The sequence below is a fragment of the Solanum lycopersicum genome, chromosome 7 (assembly GCF_036512215.1).
Source record: "Solanum lycopersicum chromosome 7, SLM_r2.1".
Taxonomy (NCBI): Eukaryota; Viridiplantae; Streptophyta; class Magnoliopsida; order Solanales; family Solanaceae; genus Solanum; species Solanum lycopersicum.
The window spans coordinates 57,685,390-57,708,345 of record NC_090806.1 but is presented as its reverse complement, the minus strand read 5'-3'; the positions used below and the strand labels follow the sequence as shown (position 1 = coordinate 57,708,345).

General features: G+C 31.3%; 2 protein-coding genes across 3 annotated transcripts; one reads left to right on the top strand and one right to left on the bottom strand.

Annotated features, from left to right (window-relative positions):
- Positions 1 to 7,102: 7,102 nt before the first annotated feature.
- On the top strand, positions 7,103 to 18,464 carry LOC101258675 (respiratory burst oxidase homolog protein E). 2 transcript variants are annotated; one of them, XM_026032004.2, is made up of 16 exons: positions 7,125 to 7,175; positions 11,127 to 11,224; positions 11,840 to 12,513; positions 12,645 to 12,804; positions 13,270 to 13,318; positions 13,585 to 13,698; positions 14,253 to 14,678; positions 14,751 to 15,134; positions 15,217 to 15,312; positions 16,097 to 16,212; positions 16,292 to 16,462; positions 16,545 to 16,698; positions 16,791 to 16,979; positions 17,108 to 17,236; positions 17,480 to 17,558; positions 18,112 to 18,464. In XM_026032004.2, the coding sequence occupies exons 2-16, from the start codon at positions 11,220 to 11,222 to the stop codon at positions 18,219 to 18,221; spliced, it is 2,856 nt and encodes a 951-aa protein (XP_025887789.1). In that variant the 5' UTR covers positions 7,125 to 7,175; positions 11,127 to 11,219; the 3' UTR covers positions 18,222 to 18,464. The 2 variants fall into 2 exon arrangements, with proteins under 2 accessions (XP_019070517.1, XP_025887789.1); XM_019214972.3 differs by lacking the exon at positions 11,127 to 11,224 and having other exon boundaries at positions 7,103 to 7,175.
- A 416-nt stretch (positions 18,465 to 18,880) lies between these two features.
- On the bottom strand, positions 18,881 to 20,659 carry LOC101268884 (uncharacterized). Its single transcript, XM_010325681.4, has 2 exons — positions 19,993 to 20,659; positions 18,881 to 19,191 (listed from the first exon to the last, which is right to left on the bottom strand). The coding sequence occupies exons 1-2, from the start codon at positions 20,148 to 20,150 to the stop codon at positions 19,059 to 19,061; spliced, it is 291 nt and encodes a 96-aa protein (XP_010323983.1). The 5' UTR covers positions 20,151 to 20,659; the 3' UTR covers positions 18,881 to 19,058.
- Between the last annotated feature and the right edge of the window lie 2,297 nt (positions 20,660 to 22,956).

Genomic DNA, 22,956 nt, shown 5'->3' with positions numbered 1-22,956 from the left:
CAAGAAGAAATTTCTCCAGATTAAAGTAATTCTAAATTTTCAAAAAAGCTACTTATCAGATACTTTCAAAACAAATCTACAAAATGACCAATGAACAATAGAATATATGTTTTCTTCAATCTTCATTTAGATAACTAATTTGTTGTAATGACGCTAAACCAATTAATTCATCAAACACAGGTTAGTTTGAATTAGGTTTATGAATACTTTGTATTTATTCTATTCTATTCATAACTATTTTATTTCAATAGTATTTAATCATTTACATTTCAAAACAAATTAGAGGATTTCTAATAATCATTGACCAAGTTATCTAAACAGAGCTTTGATTTGCAAAAATATTTTACTCGATTATTTATAGATTAAACTCCCAGAGCTTGACATTTGAATATTGACATCGATTATTGAACAAATATCAGTTGCAGAAAATTTAACTTCAACAAGCTATAAAGAAAAAAGGTAATAAAAACATACAATCATCTTATTCAAAAAATAAAAAATGAGCTAAACTCAAAATCACAATAATCATTCATCAAGTTATCTAAACAGAGATTTGATATATTAACCTAGGTTTTTGGTAGATTGGCAAGCCAATCTTTTGAAACTGTAGTACTCCATTTTTTAAAAAAATCGCTTGAAGAGAAGAATGAGTTTTGCTTGGGAGCTCTGAGATGAGCTTGGAGTCAGCAACTGATTGAAGTTTTTGAAATGAAAAATTTGATTAATTTGGCCTTAGTTATCGAGATGAAAACAACAGTGAAACTTCTTCCACTGCATATGAGTTTTGGAGAGAAACTTCTACTTTAGTGGATTAGGGTGAAGCAAAATGGATTTCTAAAATTTTAAATGAATTTTTCATTGATTTTATAATTCAAATGATTATAAGTAAGTGTAAAAGAATACAACCATCTAAAGATAATTGGATTTAATCATTTTTAGATCTCCAATTATTTCCCAAGGTAATAAAATCTCCAAAAAGTAATATTTTTAGACAATCTAAAATTTTCCTACAGATTAAAAAAAAGAATTTTAAAGAAGGGCTCTTTTAACGATTCCGGTACTATTTCATAAATTTTCTTTTTGATCCACATACCTAGGGATTTACCTAGAGATATTGTTCATGCGGATACGTTTTCCTAGGTAAAAAATTTTCACAGCAATAGATATTTCGCAGATAATATATTTTAACATTGAGGAATTTCAGATTTTTACTAGAAAATCCCCAACTATTACTTGGACAATTTTTCCGAGGTAATACACCATGGCTTTTGCACTTTTTAATAGTGTTAGTAAAAGAAATTATAAAATTTAATATACATAAAACTACACCACGTAGATTAATGGAACTCATATTTTGTGCCTCCGGGCTTACGCTTCGCCCCGTGCTGTGTAAAACACCTCATCCTACGCCTCCGTCTTTTAAGACACTACCAACATATTTGCAACTTTATACCACTATTATAATGAACATGTCAACTAATTATACTACTACTACACCAATTTTGTAAGTGCTTATTACATCAATATTAGTAATTACGATTTTTGTATTCAAATAATGAAGTACGCATCACAATGTTGTGTTTAACCATGGTCTCAAACTACCTTTTTTAAGTATATTATGTCGTGATTTGAATTCATTGTAGTAGGTTTGTATATAACACCAACATTCAGTCATAATATATAACACCAGTTATTTTGAACATGTTGTATTGCATTTTTCATCAAAAATACAACACTGTATTGAACTAACATTATTATCCAATATTTTGACAGTAATTACACCAATATCTTGAACTACCCAATCAATTTTGATTATAGATCCAAAAGGTTGAAAATCTCACATTTTATTTCTTAAAATTTAAAGTTTTTTGCATAACTATATATATTAGTATTTGTAATTCCATTTTTCCTATATATATTTGTGGAGTCCGGAGTCAAAATGGCAAAATAATTGATCAAAAATTTTGTAAGAACGATAAAATTGAATTGAGAATAAAAAGACAACATTAATTAGACGGTCTAAAAACACATTCTAAATTAGAAAAAAAAAAAGCAAGGCGTGAAGTACGATTTTTCTTTTCCTTTTTAATTCATGTTTTAATGTTTTGTTTTTAGTTAGTTATTCTTTTTCTCTTTTGACTTTGGTTTTTTTAATTTTAATTTGCTCCTATTTATTTTGCATATGATTTTTATTTTATTTTTTAGCTCAAAATATAAAACAAAAGTAAAAGGGAAAACAATAAAATTATAGTAAGATTTTAAAGTAAGTAGCAAGATTTTGATATTTCATCGTTCTTCGCACCTTGTTTAGTTTTTCTAAATTTAGATGGTTTTTGTTAGACCGTCTAAGTGTTGTCTTTTTGGTTCACAACTCAATTATGTTGTCCTTTTAAAAATTATTGACTAATTATCTTATTCTTTTGGCTCCGGGCTTTATATTTATGTAAAATAACTTAAATACACAACTATAAGTTTAGTATTCTCTAATTTCCCCTTCTTTTATAAATATTACATAATTTTTATTTTTTTTAATTTTAATAGAAGTTTAGAGATACATAACCTTCTCTTTTCTATAACACACACTTCTCCAATATCATGCCTATTTTTTCTCCACTAAAACACTCAATCTTCTGAATCACTTTTTGAATTATTAATTTTAATTAAAAACGTTTCACAACATTTAATATGAAATTTTGAATTTCAAAATTCAAAAATTTGAAATTTATGAATTCTTCTTCTTCTTCTTACTCCATCATCCATCTCTAGTTCTTCTTACTCCATCATCCGTTCTTCTTTTCTTCTTTTATTTTCTTCTTGTTCATTGTTCAATTACATCATCCGTCTCTAGTTCTTCTTCTTCTTCTTACTTCATCATCCGATCTTCTTTTCTTATTTTTTTGTTCTTGTTCATTGTTCTATTACATCATATTAATGGATCTTTTTACGAATAGAAGGATTTATGATTCGGACGATGAAAATTGGAAAGAAAATAGAAAAAAGTCTTTGCATGATCCTATGAATGTTCGGAAGGATTCAAACAAAGATATTGGGGAATCATCTAAATCAAAGGTTGACAAAATACACCAAAAAAAAGAGAAAAGCATCAACAACCATTATTGTCAGGTCGACATTGCTTCGGGGTTTCTCTTTTTTATACTTCTTTTAAAAATTGTTGTTAAAATTAGTAAAAAATTTAAGGAATCCCATAGTGTGTTATAGTGTTTATTTAATTTTATGATACATGAATTAATTGCATGTCAGATGATTTTTTATGTATCACGAATTTTTGAAAATTGTTATCATGTATCAGACAATAAGTTTAATACATATCGACTCAGTGTGTAATAGTGTTTAGTCGATGCATTGATACATGAATTAGATGTATATCATATGATCTTCTATGTATCAAGAGTTCTTGAAAACTGCTATCATATATCAGACAATAAGTTTAATACATATTGACTCAGTGTGTTATAGTGTTTAGTGGATGCATTGATACATGAATTAGATGTGTATCATATGTTTTTTATGTAGTATGAATTTTTAAAACTCATATCATGTATCAGACAATGATTTTAATACATATCGACTCAGTGTGTTATAGTGTTTAGTTGATGCATTGATACATGAATTAGATATGTATCATATGTTTTTCATGTAGTATGAATTTTTGAAAACTGATATCATGTATCAGACAATGAGTTTAATACATATTGACTCAGTGTGTTATAGTGTTTAGTCGATGCATTGATACATGAATTAGATGTGTATCATATATTTTTCATGTAGTATAAATTTTTTATGTTAGCAAAAAATTGTATCGATTATATGAGATGTCGTATGCACTTAACGTATGGATATACGAATGTGCATCCCAGTTAATTCTGAAATTATTGTGAAAGAATGAAATGTCATCCCAAGAATGTGCAATTGGAGAGTTGTGTCTGATAAGACAAAGTTTGAAATGCTTATGTCCACCATTTTTCAAGAGGTAAAATTGAATCAATTTTTACTATTAGAATAAACTATTTTAAGTTTGTCTATTTAATATCGTTATTTATGTCTTGTGATACATTGTGAACTGTTATTGTATTAACATTTAAATTATTTTATGTGTTGCGATACATTCAGAATGCATGTTCAAACATTGTCCCAACAGCAGAGGAGATTGAAGCTTTTGACCTTGTTGAAGTTGAACATGCTCCTTCTTCACTACCCTTAGTACAACCAAATGAGGAAGATGATTTTGATAATTTCTCCACCAAACCTCCCGAACAGTTATTGAGGAGAACTTCTAGAGTGTCTGATACATCTCCAACACCACCGCCAAAAAAAAGAAAAAAAGTGGTTATACAAAAAAGGTGTCAGAAGCGAGTCAGTCTGATCAATCAAATGTGTCTCTGACACCGGATGATGATGTACACGTTTCTATGTCGACTCTGCCTCCCAATTCGACTGCTAATGATTTACATGGTTCTGTTCCAAACGTGTCTCCGAAATCAGCTACTGATGTACATGGTTCTGTTTCAAACGTGTCTCCGAATCCGGCTACTGATGTACATGTTTCTACAGATTCTCAGAAAGTCAACTACGTAATTTCATATAATGAAGAGTTGAAAGGACATTTGAAAACTTAAGTAAGTAAATTATTTTGATATTTTTAATCAAATGTAATTTATTTTTATCCTAAATGTATTTATAATTTATAGGTTGACAAGAAAATTTGAGCAACTGATTATATTGATAAAGAAAAACCACTCCAGTTGATGCAATCTGGAGGCAAGGAAAACATCAATTTTGAGGCTAATACAAGCACATTTCAGTCTGACAAACAAACATCTCCACAAATATGAATCAATCTTTTTGATATGGGTGGTGTAGCTGAGGATGGTGTTGGTGTTTCTGATAAAAATGGTGAACATCAAGTCATCGACGATGCAGGGGATGTCGCTGAGGATGGTGTTGGTGTTTCTGTAAACGAGGGTGAACAACAAGTTAATGATACTCCAAAGGTAATGTTTATGACACATTATACATGATTTTTCATTTAGTTGATGTCATGTATCATGCACATATACTCAATGTTATGTATCATGTGAGTATAATCACTGTTACGTATCAGCACTGTTATGTATCGGGTTAAGTTAGCGGGGCGAGGCGGGTTATAGAAATTGATTTATTTTTAATTGAATAGCTTATCTAATTTTAGTCGTCCACTTGTCCTCTGTTAGTCATAAGGCTATATTTAGCCCGAAGTATAAATAGGGGTATATATAAACTATTTCATATAGTATAGGGGTATATTTGACCCTTGCCGTTTAAAAATTGCAGCAGTATGAATGTTGAAAACATGGTTGAAACTTCATAATCACATGTAGCTTGACAAAAATCTTCATTATCTTCAAATTGATTACAAATTGATCTGACACCATCTTGAGTCAGTCGTTAAACTCGTTCCATTTGATCATTGAGTCATGTGCTCTGATACCACTTGTTAGGGTTATATGGTCGTTCAATTATGTGCTCTGTTACCACTTGTTGCATTATGAAAGGTGATTAGGGCATCATGCGAAATGTTATAATTTGCGAATCATATGATTGATAAATCAAATAACAAAAATTTATACTAAAAATCAAAATATTATTATATCAAAACTAATATAATATTAAAAACGTTGAAACTGTAGAAAGAAAATTTACCCATGAACAAAAGTCTCTAAACGACTACATTGTAGATGTCATTGTTATTGATATGAGAACACACCTTCAATATATAGAGGTTCAAGTTTCTCATCTAAAAATGAAATAAACCAAATACGGAAGAAAATTATATTTCCTTCATGAAAGTAAAAATATTTATGGTGATGTTTTGTCTTTTCCTTTAGAAAAAATAAAACTTCAAACAAGGTAAGAAAATCAAGGCAAATTCCTAACAAAAATCTTGTTCAGAGCATCACCCCCAAATTGACCCTACAGAGCATGACTCAAATTTAATCGAAACTCTAATATAAACTCCGAATAGCGAGTAAGAATTATTATTTTAATCACCAAATGATTGAGACATGTTACTTTGTTAAGACTTTCAGTACCAAAAAATTAAGTTAAAAACCTTGGTTACATTCTAAAGAGCTAAGCTAAATGTTCTAGATATATCTAATGCTGAAACAACTCTGAATCCAATAAACACTCACTCATACGCTTCATACGGCTTTCTGTACTCATATCATTATCATGACCTCATTTTTACTTATGTTCTTAAAATTATACATCTAACTAATAACTAATAACGAGTTAAATTAAGATGCATGTTTTTAATCTCAAATAAATTTAATTGTATATTTTGTTTTGATAAACCGAAAACATTTTTCAAATTTTGCTTCTTAATGAACATAACCTAAAGCAAAAAATAAAAATGCTCAAATATGCCATCGAACTTTCAGGAAAGGTACATTTATGTCATTCGTTAAAACTTTGGTTCATCTATACCATTACCGTTTAAGAAAAGGTTCATTTATATCATTATTCGTTAACAGTGGTATTATAAAATCATTTTTGACAGGTGGTCAATTATAGTTCGGCCACATCATTAGTTTTTTTAATGAAAAAAAGATTAAAATTATGAACAAAAATTGAATTAATATAATCCACCCAAATAAAGACCCACACAAATAAAATTATGGATATTTTAAATTTTGGATGAGTCTTTACTTGGTGGGTTATTTTAATTCAAATTTTTATTCAAAATTTTAATTTTTTTAATTAAAAAAAAAATTAATGGTGTGATCGAATTATAATTAGTCACGTGTCAAAAATGGGTTTACAAAATCACTGTTAAAAAATAATTGCATAAATGAGTCTTTTCTTAAATGATAATAGTATAGACTTTTCAAGAATGACATAAATAAAGTTTTTCTGAAAGTTCGACAGCATATTTGAGTTTTTTCAAAAAAAAAAAAAATGTAGAGATATCTTGGTCTCTAATTGATGTGGTGTACCAACAGTAGAATTGTAGTACGTTTTGGTAAAGTTTCTAGAAGGAAAGTACACAGCACGACCTTTAGCCGTAACTTTGCTACGCATTTTATTCACAACTATTTAGACCATCATTCTTACCCTTCAAGTCCAAGTCCATATTATCGTTCAACCATTAAGCCTGCGTGACCAAGTACAATCAGGTAATAAGCTAGCTATTAATTACTATGCATGTATTGATGTGGAATTTACTTTTTGTAATCATTTCTGATTGTCGATTCTGATTAATCTGAATTAACGTTATTTTTAAAGGCCCGAATATAAAATCTAAAACTAAAGGGATTCTATCTATTATCTAAATAGTAATTCTTCATGGTGTAATATATGAATGTTGTTGTTTTTTTCATACATATATTTTAAGGATATGATATGATATTAAAACATAGACGTATAGATTCTAAATTAGAAAATATATTAAATTATATTACTAATTAATGATTGTTGAATAATTCATGATCCTTCACGAGAAATGGTATTCAAAGATCTTAATTCGTATCTCTTAAAAACACATTTTGGATCAGGGAAAGAAGAGGTATTAAATCAAAAAGCTGTCATAATAAGGTCAGACAAATCCATATATATATATATATATATATATATATATATATATATAAATAAATTGTTATATTGAATCATAATAATTAGTTGTAGTACAAAATGATTTTAATTATAAGAAGGATTGGGTAGCATTAACACAGAGTGGGAGACACGGATATTATGCCAAAGCTGGATAATATTTTATTGTTAGTCTTTAGTCTAAATATATGATTGGCTATGATATTAGTATTAGTATTAGCATAAATAATTGATTAAAAGTTAGCATAGTCGTCGGATCATACTTTAAAAAATATTACATAGGTTGGTAGACATAGTTTTCCAAAAAAGGAGTTTCCTAGTAATGGATTGTTTGATTTAACTAATAATTAATGGTGCCAACGATTTAAATTTGGTGTGTCAAACTAAGGTTTTGATAATTTCAACAGGACACGCAATTATTAGATGAAGAAAAAATGTTATTAGTGCACATAAGGAATTTGTTACATCAAAGATTTTTGAGAAAAAACATAAAAGTGCACATGTATAGAGTAATGTTACTCTTACAATATCCCAATTTACTTTGGCTCAAAAAAATTATTTCAGCATATTTGTTATTTTGATAATTTACGATGATTTTCAATTACATAAGGAAAAAGTTATATAAATCTTGTGTTATATTTTTTGTAGGCATGAAAAGATTTATAATTTAAAAATTGGATGGAAAGATTATATAGCTAGTTGTGAGATGTGAAAAAATTAACTAGCAGAAGAAAAATGATATATATAAACGATTTTGCTAGTCTGACTAAATTCCTTAACTTTAAGTAATAACAAAAATCTAACTACATTCCTTGATTTGATAAACAGATTAAAATATATACGTGTTTTTTTTACAAGTGTAACAATTACTATTATTTGGTTAAATTATGTAGTTGGCCGCTAAAGGTACGTAGAAGTTACTTTTTTTTACTTTATTAGAAAACGTGGTTAGGAGATTTTATTTATTTTTTCCACTCTGGTTAGGAGATTGTAGAATTATAAAATAATGTTGGAGACGATCTTCGTAATTAGTCAAACTTGTGGTTGTTAATTCAATGAACGCAAACAGCGTGGCTTAGGGCGTGTTGGGTAGGGTAGAAAAATTATTTTTGAAAAAATAAGTTACTTAAAAAAGGAAAAATAACCTTTGTAAATAAAAAAAATATCTTTTCTATCCTGAGTGGCTACTAATTATGTCCTCTCTTTCATAATATTTATCTAGATTATACAGATTAATATTTTTAGATTACGTACCAATACTAAAAAATAAGTAACACTCACTCATTTTTGTAGAAAACATTTTCCATACTAGCGACCCTTATTGTTCTAGTAGTCCTTATATCTCCAAGTTCCTATTATTTCATTCTTTTTTTAAATCCAGCTTGTTTTATGTTCCCCTTGTCCATATTACCATTTCTTTTGGGTTTAAACAAGTAGATAAAAGCCAATCAATCATCATGTACTCTCTTTTTTTGTGTTTGGTTATAGTGAGAAAGTTGTTGGATCTAAAAGATGTTCAAAAACTTCTATGAATGAAAATGTTTATTACTACTATATAAGCTAAGTCATGAAAAAAATTATAGAAGCTAGAGGAAAATAAGTATAATTTATATTCTTTTCTTTTCAACAAACACATACAAGAAGAATTTATTTTTTCCAATAATTGATATTCATAAGAACAATCACATTAGCTCTGGGGGTTCGACGTTATTGTCGACAAATTATTAGTAAAACTAATACCAACCAAACTTTTGGTATATATTATGGGTACAGAAATCTCAGTCTCTCTATTAAAACATGAAAACATTTTAAATTAAGATTGAAATCCTTCAAAAAAAAAATTAAAAAAATAACAAATTGAAGAATATAAAATAACGAATGTTTAGAAGATGGAAAGAAAGAGAGTTGGAGGTAAGGTCGCTAAGTAAACCGGTAAATGAGATGTTTTAACTAATTTGACTTTAATTAAAAATTATCAAACTTATAGTTAAGCTGTTCCTTTTCAGCTTGTCTCTCCCTATACCAAAACAAAACAATTTCTTAAATACTTAATTATTACTCCCTTTTTGGTCTTATTTTAATTGTCATTGTTAGCTAAAAGAAAATATATTATTTCAAAGTAGTTGTTACTCGAGAAATTCAATTTTAAGATTAATAAATGTTTTCAATTATTTCTTTAATATTAATGAAATTAATTGCTTTTAATATTGATCAGTTCTAGAAAAAAACTTTTAATGAAAAAAAATAACTTAATAAATTATATCTTATATTAATTTATTATTTTTAATAGGAAAAAATAGAACGAGGAGATAGTAATAAGAAGGTGTCGTTTTTAGTTTGAACACGTTCCTTAACAAATCTATTTATTTTTAGAGAGTAGTAAGTAGTATTTAAAGGACTTATAATCCTTAATTACGTTTTCTTTATTTCAAAATAAATGATGGTTTTTACTTTTCTATTGTATTTTGAATAAGTATAGTTTCACATAATGAAGAAGGCACTAATATATGTGTTGTTATTTTCATCAATAAATAAAAAAGACATGAATAACTTTTTTTTTCTTAAAAAAAAAGAAGAAGATAGTACTAGTGATATTCTTTCATTTTTATGTTTATTAAAATAAAGAAAATCTTATACAACAAAAAAAAACTTCTAAAGATTGAGCTACATTTATCTCAAAATATTTATCAAGGATAAGTTGAGGAATTTTATAAAATATCATTTATTTTAAGAACAGATGAAATACCTATTTGATATTATTTATGGATTTAGATAAAAAAAAATACACACACCTAAATAAAGGTAAAATAACAAAAACTTAATATCTTTTTAAACATATGAAACACCAATTATACTAGTACCAGATTAATATGAAAAGATAAAATCATCTCTTACTAATATTATATAGTATGAATAATGTAGTATTAGGTAGAATTTGTTATTCCAGCTCAATTACAAGATAAATATACTTCAAGTATAATACAGAATTTAATTAAGTTCCTGCCATTCCCCAACCCCATGTGGCGCAACATATGCCGTAGTTTCAGCTGAAGTCTTCTTCGGATTATCCTTAGGCGGCTTCACCATTTTATAATTTGTAGAATAAATTTAACTTGAATAGAGTAACAAACTATTAAAAGTACCATTTATTATAGATTATTATATTACTTGTGGTAACATCCTTCTATAATTAACCTGTAATAAAATAACACATTTAATTAAGAATTTATGATGATCTTAGTAAAAAAATAAGTCGAATAATTGAAATTCGTAAGGTGAAAGAAAAAAGATGTCATTCGTCACTTTTTTCGTCTCAAATTATCTATTATGGTACATAAAGGTAATTATTTAGAGCATTTTTTTAGAAATTTATAATAAAAATATTTGTTTTTATTTTACTCCTTACAACTGCAAACACCTGAATAATAAACACATTTAGAGATATTATATATTGGGATATGAATATTTATTTTACGTTGCCTTTTTTTGAAATGATGAATAATATATATATATGACAGATAATTTGATGCGGGGAATATTATATTATTATATGATAGAGCGCAACATGTATTTTTATTGTGAGAGACGTGTAATTCTATGGGCGTAATCAAATGAGGTAACATTGTCCCAAGTTAACGTTTCACCTACTTGGTTAAATTCGCATGTCGTGTTCAAATATGAAGGCAACCACGTAAATTACATTTTCATCTTAAATTCTTAATGAAAATAGCAATATCATTAGTAGAAACCCATTAAGAATTAACCAAGTATATCTTAATAAAGAAAAAGGTAGATACGTAGTGGGTATTATGTTAGGAATGTACAACGATAGTTTACCAGTAATTTCTCATAAAATAGTTCTTAGTAATAATAAAATAGTATATTAGTAGTACAATTAAGTTATATTTATTAAGTTGGAAGCTATTCTTTATAGAGTTTTTCTTGAACAAACCCCAACTACTCTCTTCTCTTTCTCTCTCTATCCTATTTTTTTTTTCCCCTCTACATGGAACCAATGTGAAATTGAAATTGAAATTGAGAGAGTCTGGAGGCATAAGCGTTGAAATCGTGTTCAGAGATCGGTTGAGAGGTGTTTGTTTTAACAACATTCCGGAACGAACCGTGTGATTTTCTTTTCTTTTTAAAATTTAAGCTTTAAATTAAAGAAATATAGTTTGCATTGCAAGAAATAAGGGAGATTTTGGTGTTACTTACTTGTCCATCTTTTCAGAGGAAAGAAAATGCAGTTGAAATCATTTCTGAGGTCATCATCATTGGGCAGCTGCAGCTCAAAACGATCCAGTTATAGTAGGAATTTTGACTTACCGGAGGATATAGCGGTGCCGGCTGAGACGTTGGATACCGGCGGGGAGTATGTCGGAGGAGCAATGTTACCGATTTTTCTCAATGATTTGAGGAGAAATAATGATAATGATTTAGTGGAAGTTACGCTTGAATTGGATGATAATTCCATTGTTTTGTGTAGCGTAGCACCAACGCCATCACACATGAATGAAGGTAGTGAAAGAGGAGAAGAGGAAGCACCGCCCAATGGATTTCTGGCTCGTAGTGCATCGGCGGCCTCCAAACTCCGCCGGAAATTCTCGTGGATCCGATCGCCGTCGGTGATGTCACGGACATCGGCAGCAGCATCGGAAGTGTCGGATGATAATTATCAGCTTCACCATACATCAAACACCTTATCTGCACGAGAGGAAATGAAATCGAAATTGAAACTAGTAAGGAGTAAATCAACGGCTCAACGTGCGCTTGGTGGATTGAGATTTATTAGCAAAACCACTGGGGAATCTGACACAAATGTGCTGTGGAAAAAAGTGGAGGCGCGGTTTGATGCTTTAGCCAAAGACGGATTACTTGCTAGAGAAGATTTTGGTGAATGCATTGGTACATTCAAAGTTCTCAATTCATGTAAAACCACATGAATGCCATCTATTTTTACTAGTAATAAAATCATGCATGAAATTAGTTTTAACTGAGATGCAATAATACTTTATATTGAACGGGTGCATGTGCAGGAATGGAGGATTCGAAGGAATTTGCAGTTGGGGTTTTCGACGCATTGATACGGCGGCGGCGTCAAAAAGCAGCAAAGATAACCAAAATTGAGCTTCATGATTTTTGGTTACAGATTTCTGACCAAAGTTTTGATGCTAGGCTTCAGATTTTCTTTGACATGTGGGTTTCTCTTTTTCTTTTTGTCCACTTTGTTCGAAAGCATGCATTATTACTAATCTCAATTCTCAACACGGAAAAGCAACTCTTTTTTGTCCTATATCTAAAATAAGAATTGAAGTTACAAACGTACACCATAAAGACATATCAGTGTGCTTAAACTATTATACCATGTTAATCAGTTATGATTGGTCCACTTCTTTGTTTTACCTAAAATAAAATAAAAAAATACATTCTGCTGAAATTCAGCTCCTCCTCCTATATGATTTTGGAGTGGGCTAAACTAGAATTTTGACCTCCTTACAGATTACAACACATCAAATCCAATATATTTTGATTTTTTAGATCTTAAATCGCTAATCATATATTGAAAAATAAAAAAAATACTCATATTACTCTATATAAGTTGTTAGTATTTTATATATATATTCGTCTTACTATTTTACTTGATAATGATATTACATGTAGGGCGGATAGCAATGGAGATGGAAAAATCACGAGAGATGAAGTTCAAGAGGTAAGATTATCGTGGGTTAACTACTAAAACAATAAAACTTAGCATTTAAAGTCAAACCATATTCTATTAGTGCAAAATCCATTAGGGGCATCTTCAATAATTCGAAAAAGCATTAGTTATGTGTTTAGTTATTAATAATAATATGGAACAGAATAAAATACGTAAATGGCGGAGGAATATTTTATTTAATAGTAATAATAATAATAATAATATATAGTTTTCCCTCAAAGCTTTGTTATGGTATTTATATTTTGTTCATCCAACAGCTAATCATGCTGAGTGCTTCGGCAAATAAGTTGTCCAAGTTGAAGGAACGTGCAGCCGAGTATGCTTCTTTAATTATGGAGGAATTAGACCCTGAATGTCTTGGTTACATTGAGGTAACATTATCTTCTCTTTTACTTAGTGTCTAACAAACATTTTTATGTATAAGTATCTTCTTAAACCACAATTTATAAAATAAAAATGAATATCTGATTATTGACAATTCCAAGATTTGATTAATTAATACGTATTTCTGTTAGTGTTAGTAGGTGTCTTGTCTATACCACGACTTGTACATATCCGGACCCACAAACTTCGTTTTTCTTTTGAATAAGTGTTTAGCACGAACTTCTTTTAGTCGACCACGTCTAAGTCAAAACATAGGGAATCCTCGCACTGTCTTTGGACTTTGGGGGACCACAAGAACGTTGTTGAAGAAAAAAAATTCTCTAAATATTATCTTAATACATAGATAATTCCTCTTAATTATTCGTAAAAGGAAATCTAATTATATTTTATAACTAATGAAATATCATGTCATGTTTTTTTAAAAAGAAAAAAAATCGCAAACTTGTAATATTTGTCAAAGTCATTTCAATCGTGTCCGCTAAGAAGTACTTTTATTGGTTTGGCAAAATGACTTTTTGATATATTATCTTTTTCTTTACAGTTATGGCAGTTGGAAACGCTTCTTCTGCAAAGGGACAATTACATGACCTACAGCAGACCCTTAAGCACAACAAGTGTTGGATGGGGTCAAAACTTAGGAACTCTTAATAAGACCAAGAACCTAGTAAAGAGAGCAAGTTATGCATTTAAATGCCTTGTATTAGATAACTGGCAAAGAGGCTGGATTCTTTTGCTATGGGTGATGGTTATGGCTGTACTTTTCACCTGGAAATTCTTGCAGTATAGGCAAAGAGCAGCATTTCAAGTCATGGGTTACTGCTTGGCAACTGCTAAAGGAGCTGCAGAGACTCTCAAGCTCAACATGGCACTAATTCTTCTCCCAGTTTGTCGAAACATTTTAACTTGGTTACGGTCTACTAGGGCCAAGCTCCTCCTTCCTTTTGATGATAATATCAATTTTCACAAGGTAAAATGCACCCAAACAGAGTATATTGTTCAACATCCAAGAATTTTCTTAACGATGTTGTTTCAACTGCAGATTATTGCATATGCTATTGGAGTTGGAATCTTGCTTCACGCAGGGAACCATTTAGCCTGTGATTTTCCTCGTCTCATTAACTCATCTCCTGAAAAGTTTGCACTGATAGCTTCTGATTTTGACAACGTGAAGCCCACTTACAAAAGTCTATTGACTGGTATTGAAGGCGTCACTGGTATTGCTATGGTGATTTTGATGGCAATTGTCTTCACACTAGCAACACGCACCTTCAGGAGAAATGTATTGAAGCTACCACCTCCTTTCAGTCGATTAACAGGCTTCAATGCATTTTGGTACTCCCATCACCTTCTAGCAGTGGTCTATGTACTACTACTGGTACATGGAACATTTTTATTCTTGGTTCACCAATGGTGGCAAAAAACAGTAAGGCCATAGATAAAACACCAAATTTGCTTTATATAAACTAAACATGGGGTGTGCTGACAATTTATTTCCCATATTGCAGACATGGATGTACATTTCCATGCCGTTGCTCCTCTATGTAGCAGAGAGAAGTTTGAGAACATGCCGATCAGAACACTATGCAGCAAAAATTTTGAAGGTAACTTGCTTTATCTATCAACTTTTCCATCTATACAGAAATTAGACTCCTTTTCCGCATACCAATAAGCTGTAATCAACACCTGCTTCTAGCCTCCCTCTACACCCCTTAATAATTCAACTCTCCAACGAAATCTCACAACACCACAAACCATTTATTCAATCAGTTACTTCCCTAAGCAGCAGAGTTTCTCTTATTCCATGGCAAACGTCCACCGTGTAACATCGTAAACATGACCATCGAGCACCAACATAAATCAATCAAATACTGGCACTCCAACCACCAGCGCCCCAACAATTTTCAAAACCTTCCAATATAGAACTAAGTCAAGTGTGAAAATTTACCGTTAGCAAACTCAAAGTCGAGAGATAAGAGGGGGGGAAAGGGTAGCCTGGTGCACTAAGCTACCACTATGCCAGGGTCCTGGGAAGTGCCGGACCACAAGGGTCTACTGTACGTATCCCTACCTTGCAGTTCTGCAAGAAGCTGTTTCCACAGCTCAAATTTGTGAACTCCTGGTCACGTGGAGGCAACTTTACTAGTTCTGCAAGGCTCCCCTTGTTATAAATAAAGTCATTCACTAATGATAGTCTTTTCTCTAAGTATTTAATAGCATTCCTAAATTACTAGAGATGATATAAGCATCTGGTTCCTACAGCCTCCACCCACAAGACAGTAGTAAAGAAACAAATAAAACATATTGAGATAAACATGGTAGCAGGGAGAGAAGGAAAGGAACAAAACACGAAACCAATGAAGATGGTTTTTTCTTTGATCCTTACAGGTTTCTGTACTTCCAGGAGATGTATTTAGCCTTACCATGTCAAAGCCTAATAGTTTCAAATACAAGAGTGGGCAATACATATTCCTGCAGTGCCCAACAATCTCCTCATTTGAATGGTAAGTGCAGTATTTCTGGATTTAACTCAATCATGCCTCAACCAACAGATATTTAACATATATCTTGATGCTTCTCCAGGCATCCATTTTCTATAACATCAGCCCCAGGAGATGACTACCTCAGTGTTCACATTCGCATGGTGGGTGATTGGACCAATGAACTTAAGCGGGTATTCACAGAGGATGATAGTTCAGCATGTGAAATAGGGCGGGCTAAGTTTAGAGAACGTGGGAATGTTGATCAAAGAGGGTAACTTCCTTTGTGTGATTTTTTAACAGAAACATATCAAGATTTCCTTATTGAGAAGTCTAAAGGGCTTGTAATGACGCAGTTTACCTCGATTGCTTGTTGATGGACCATATGGTGCCCCAGCACAGGACTATCAAAATTATGATGTCTTGCTCCTCGTGGGACTAGGTATTGGAGCTACGCCTTTTATAAGTATCCTAAAAGATCTATTGAACAATTCAAGATCAGAAGAACTGGTACAAATCTTACTTCAAGTTAATTTGGAACTAATCAGGTACAATATTAAAAGCCCCAACTTACAGTCTCTTTGCCTGTGATTCTACCTTAGGATTCAACTACCGAAACCAGCGCTTCGGATGACAGCTGGACAAGTCTTGCCTCTTCAAGCATGGCATCAACTGGAAAAAAAAAATCACTCAGGACAAAAAGTGCACACTTTTATTGGGTTACCAGAGAACCAGGATCCTTTGAGTGGTTTAAAGGGGTGATGAATGAAATGGCCGAAATAGATCACAAAGTAATGTACAGAGATTTGTTACAGGATATCTTTAAGTGCCCCCCCCCCCCCCTCTTTCATCTTAATTCAGCTATGATATATTAGTAATTGACTCACCTATATCTTTTCTGATGATTTAAATGAAACAGGGTCTGATAGAGATGCACAATTATCTTACAAGTGTTTATGAAGAGGGTGATGCCAGGTCAACTCTCATCACCATGGTCCAGGCACTCAACCATGCAAAACACGGTGTTGACATCCTGTCTGGCACTCAGGTATTATAATCCATCAATATTCTCAACCAAGCCTTCTTGAAGAGAAATGGAAAAGAAATATAATGTAGTAAGGAATTTTAGCTTAGCTCAACGAGCGCCATGTTCTAGCTAAAAAAATGTTTTATTATTCAAAAGCTACTTAATTTCATGAAAAGTTTTCAATCACAACACAGATTAGAGAGAAGCAAACTAGAGGAGAAATATACTCCACCCCCAGGACTAATTAAACTAATTCTACTGCAGGTAAGGACACATTTTGCAAGGCCCAACTGGAAAGAAGTATTCAACAAAATTGCTTCAAAGCATCCATATTCCACAGTAGGTAAGAAATTTCTACAACCTAAACTCCAATAAACTGTAAGCAGAAGTGGTTCTAAGAAGTGTTGTGTCATACCTATTAGTTAACCTCTCACCTACAATATGTCCAAACCTCCTGCCAGCGGAAATTATCACATAATAGAGGCGAAGGAAGAAAACAACTATGTATAATCAAACACATGAAACATGAAGCAGAACATAATGATGCAGCAGCATTACCAATTATAAGAATGGCATCCTTTTTGTCTAGATGAAGATAGAAAATATAGCTCTAAAATGCATTGTCATGATGAAGTAGCAAGGCTTTATAAATCTTAATTTGTCTTTCGAAGGAACCTAAAGAATGTAAATGAGATTGAAATGTGTTCTTTAAACTTCAGAAAGAAAAAAAAAACTCTAACTTCATGACAATGACCATTTAAAAAGAAGCAGCCTCCAACAGGGCACTTTCCTGATAACATTTTGCATTTTCAACAGAGGAGGGGAGAGAAAAAAGAACTAAAAGGAAGAAGATATTTAATAGATTAGTTAACAACACAATTTTATGTGATTCACAGGAGTCTTCTACTGCGGGTTGCCTGCCTTGGCAAAGGAATTGAAGAAGCTATCACAAGAATTGACTTATAAGACATCCACACGATTTGAGTTCCACAAAGAGTACTTTTGAAATAGCAAATTTACCAAATAAGCGACATGATATTCTTTATTTTTCTTTTCATTTTTTGTAATTGTCCATATGATTAAGAGGAATGAATGTACCACTACACACTGATCCAGAGAAATGTAAATGCATATATTATACGAGTTACAATAGAGAAAGAAGTCAAAATAGTGAGTTCAATATATAGGAGAATGTAATTATTTGTCCTTTGGGATCTCCACAAAAAGATTTTTCTATTGATACAAGAAAGCAATCATGTTTGTCGTTACAGTGTCAAATACATACAGCCAATATTGTTACTATGCACCTATGTGTAGGCCGTAGGGTGTGAAGAATGGTATATGACATCCTCAGTGCGTTTGTGAATACCACTAAGCTGCAAGTGTGATATTGAAGATGAGAATTAAAGAAAATGAGGCAAGAGAATGAAGTACTAAGGAAAAGAAAGCAAAGGTGGAATGATGTTGCTTGATGAGCACCGAGTAAATGACAAATCAAGCTATTACTAGGCAATTATACCTATCAAGTTTCCTGAACAGTGATAGAAAAGATTATTTCGTACTCCAAGATAAATAAACTGTCTCGTGTATTTGTTTCTATCTTTTTCTTTATGTTGTCAAAAAAGGTCCAATGATATATCAGATTTTACAGATGGAAGAGGGCTGTTAATAAAGAATATTGAAGAAAGTTGATAAATTCCTTTTGTATCAAACACAATTCAGTGCTTATGCAGCAAAAACCCATAAAAGACTTCTGTATATCATGGCCAGAAAAGTACAATGTGATATGATACCTACATGGAAAATGAAATTACAATCAGAAACTGGAAGTATCCAAAACTTGTTAGTCCTTCAATCCCTTGAGAAATTTGGAAGCCCATCGGCGTACACGACGCTTCAGTGTATAACCAACAAATATTCCAGCAACAAAACAAATGGCACAGAGCTTTGAGCAAGTCCACAGTGATACTGCTTGTCTACAATAGAAGATGTACAGCTTTACCATGAGAGTGTCAATAATTTCCATTAGTCACATTTAAACAAGGATACTATACTAACAAAAGCTATGATATACTTAACTTGGGTTTCAAATAAAATAGATTTAAAAGTTCAGCACCGAAAATGTGGAACTGACCATCAGTAGTGGTAGCTGGTGATAATACTAGATGAAAATGCACAGATCCTCAATCTCAATTTCTAGTCTGGGTACATCTTTCTATCATGTAAACACATAAACTTATTAATTAAAGACCTTATGTCAAGCTATCTCATTACCGGTCTGATAAAAACTATTCTATCTATACGGATACTCATTTCCTCTCATACATGACACGGATACTACGAATATCAAGCAACTCAAAAACTTACCTTTCTTTTTCTGCAACAATACTAAGATCTATGAATAACACTACAAAAATCTAGAGCCAGGTTTTTGGTGTTCTTCGACCGATTTCTGCACCATTTAAGTTCCGATATCTTAGACCACACACTTAGCAAAACTTGGAAGGTTTGTATGAGTTCATACTTCATCCCAAAAAAAGTAAGGGTAACCAAACTACAAACTCCTAAGCTTGAATGAAATCACAATTCACAACCTACAATAATTATTTCCCAAAAGCCACAATTCGTCATGGATCAAATTGAGTTGAAAAAGGGAAAGGGTTATGTGACACACCTAGTAATCACACAGTTATGATCGGCAAAGGTCAAATTATTGTAAGAAAATAAGTAAAATAAACGCAGGTAAATAGCAAACTGGGAAAGTAAGTGGGAAGAACCTGGAAGATCGAGTAAGCAAAAGCTGTGATTGCTCAGCCGACGAAACAGTAGCAGAAGATTTAATGGGTGCCTTTTCAAGAGCAGAAGAAATGGAACTTAAACTGCCATTAGGATCCTGAGACATGGCACTACGAAAAGCCTTCTGTATTCCCTCCATACTGGAATTTGGCTACCGATTAGGGTTTTACGAATTTTGACTCTTATAGTCCCTCCTTTTCTTCTTCTTTTTCCAGGTTCTACATGTCCAAGTACTATTCGATTTGCTTTTTAATTTTACTAGAAAAATCACAAAATAATCAAATTGAATCGAGGAAATTTCATATATAGTCACCAAAAAAAAATTTAATTACACTACATAGTTATTGTTTGTTAGCTATAATTTGGAGCTACATATTAGAGGAAAAAGAGAAACAAATCATATTGGAAAAGGGAGGAGAGAGGCAAGCCACATTGAAAGAGGGGGAGAGAGGCGTGCGAGAAAGTGGGGAGAGGTAAATTGTATTTGTAAATCTGGCATGAAATTAGAAGAGGAAAGAGAAAGGTGAGCGAGGGAGGTCAGAGAGGGGAGAGATGTGAACAATATTTGTATAATTATATATGTATAATTTATATTTGTATATTAATAAGAGAGGAGAGAGGCGTGATACGAAGAGAGGAGAGAGGCGCACGTAATTATAAAGGTTGCGAGTAGTAATTTATTCACACTAATGTAATGTTAGCTAACTAACTCATATGTGTTTGCCTATCTGCTTAATTTGTCCTAAATACATAATTAAAGTTACTTGAAAGTAAAATGCTTACTTAAGTTTGATTTTCAGTTGGACATCGATTTCAATCATGCCCGGTCTATATACATATATAATCCACAAGCCCCCTCATATATTGCAGGATCATGATCCATCTCATTAAAAATTTTAGTGGTCCTTGATCTATTGAGACGATGATAAAATTCATTACTTCTCATTATAAAACTTGGCGATGACCAATATGCATCATGTCTAATCGGTGAGAAGACCAGAATATGTTACAATGTGATTCTCTGTTATAAATTACCCTCTTTTATAATTTCTAGCTAGCGCTCCCATTCATTTAATAACTATCGCGACATGTATACATGAAAAATGTAAATTATCTCATTTTTCACATACGCATTTTATTACTTAGTGAAACACCATAAGGATTACCATTAGTACCATCAATTTGTATAGATCTAACCTCGTATATCCATGTGGATATATTTCAATAAAAAATAAAGTGTCTTTTTAAACTTTCATAGTTTTCTCAAACTTCATTTTGTAACTATAAAATTGGAGAGTTGTTTGACATCTACGAGTATATCATTCGACGGTTTGCACCAATGAATGTCTAATCACGACAGTGTCTAGTAAGCCTCGTGCTTTCTTTAAAAGTCCATTGAAAGATTTATGATCGATATTTTTCATCTTTTTCTATCATCATGGCTAACATTTTCACTTGCCCAATGAAATTCGCATGAGGTATTCATATGCTTCTCTATTTTCTTCTTGAATTTTTCACCTTAAAATTTCAAACTTCCTTACTTGATGAGTTGTATCAGCCTTCACATCAAATTACTGAGGTTCTTATTTGAAATAGGATTAAAAGTTACTCTTAGGGGGTGTTTGGTTAGTTGCATTAAAAGAAATAATCCATGTATTATGTATGGTATAATTTAATATTATGTTTGGTAGGAATGTGAGCCTATGTATAACTAATCCATGGATTAGTTTATACATCCCACATGGTAATACATAGGATATAATACCATGAGATAAGCACATAAAGACAAAAATATCCCTCAAATCTTTTTAATTTTATTTTAATTTCTTGATTTTATGTTTTATATTTGTACTGGTAAAATTATTTAAATAAATTAGTTTACAAATTATTTAGAGAGATTTATTTGTAACTAAATATATCCAATTCAAATCAATACAAATTTAAAATGTGAGTTATTTAACGTTTACTAATTAAAAGACAAATATATCACTAATTATTTGTATTATGAACAATTCTAAAAAATTGCATACATATTAAAATTATAACTTGCAATTTTTATGTGCAAATGTACATGGTTTATTCAATTTTACAATTGTTGATCGTCTTTATAATTTTAAAAGTAGTTGGTTTATCTTTTTTAAATTTAAAATTGATATTTTAATAATGATCAATTTATTAAGATGGAAATTATTTATCCTCAAATAATTCAAGTAGAAAACTGAAAATATGACAACAAAATTATCATTTTCATAGCTAGTAGAATGTCATAAAAAAAATATTTCTGATAACTATCTACCTTGACCCGATTACATAATAATTTAAGGATATAACTGAAAAGGACATTTTTAAAGAATTTTATTTCAAACACAAATTGGGATTGAGAACAATGAACTAAACACTTGATAAAAATAAACACTGCACTAATTCATGCACTACTAATCCCTGCATTACTAAACCATGCGTTATTTATTTTTGTATCAAACGACCACTTAAGATGTCTTAGACAAATCGATGGAAGACCAGAGGCTCCTAAAATTGCCACAACTTCAATAAACTAATTAAGATTTATTCAACGCCCTATAAAAGATAATACAAATATCTTTTGTATTCTTTACTAACACGTGCACTCAATTTCCTAAAAAATCATTTTCATACCTTTTTCGACACATTGTCAACAATATCAAATGCTAAAAGAAAAAATGTTATCATTTCCATCAACTCTAACAACAATTAACAATTTTATCTCATATTTACAATATATTGTGTGTGTGTGTGTGTGTGTGTGTGTGTGTGTGTGTGTGTGTCTGTGTCTGTGTGTGTGTGTTTGTGTGTGTGTGTGTGTGAGAGAGAGTTTCATCTATTGAAATGTCACAAATTTGAAATCCATCAATGCATGACTTGTAAATCAAGGTGTGTGTGTGAGTTTCATCTATTGAAATGTGACA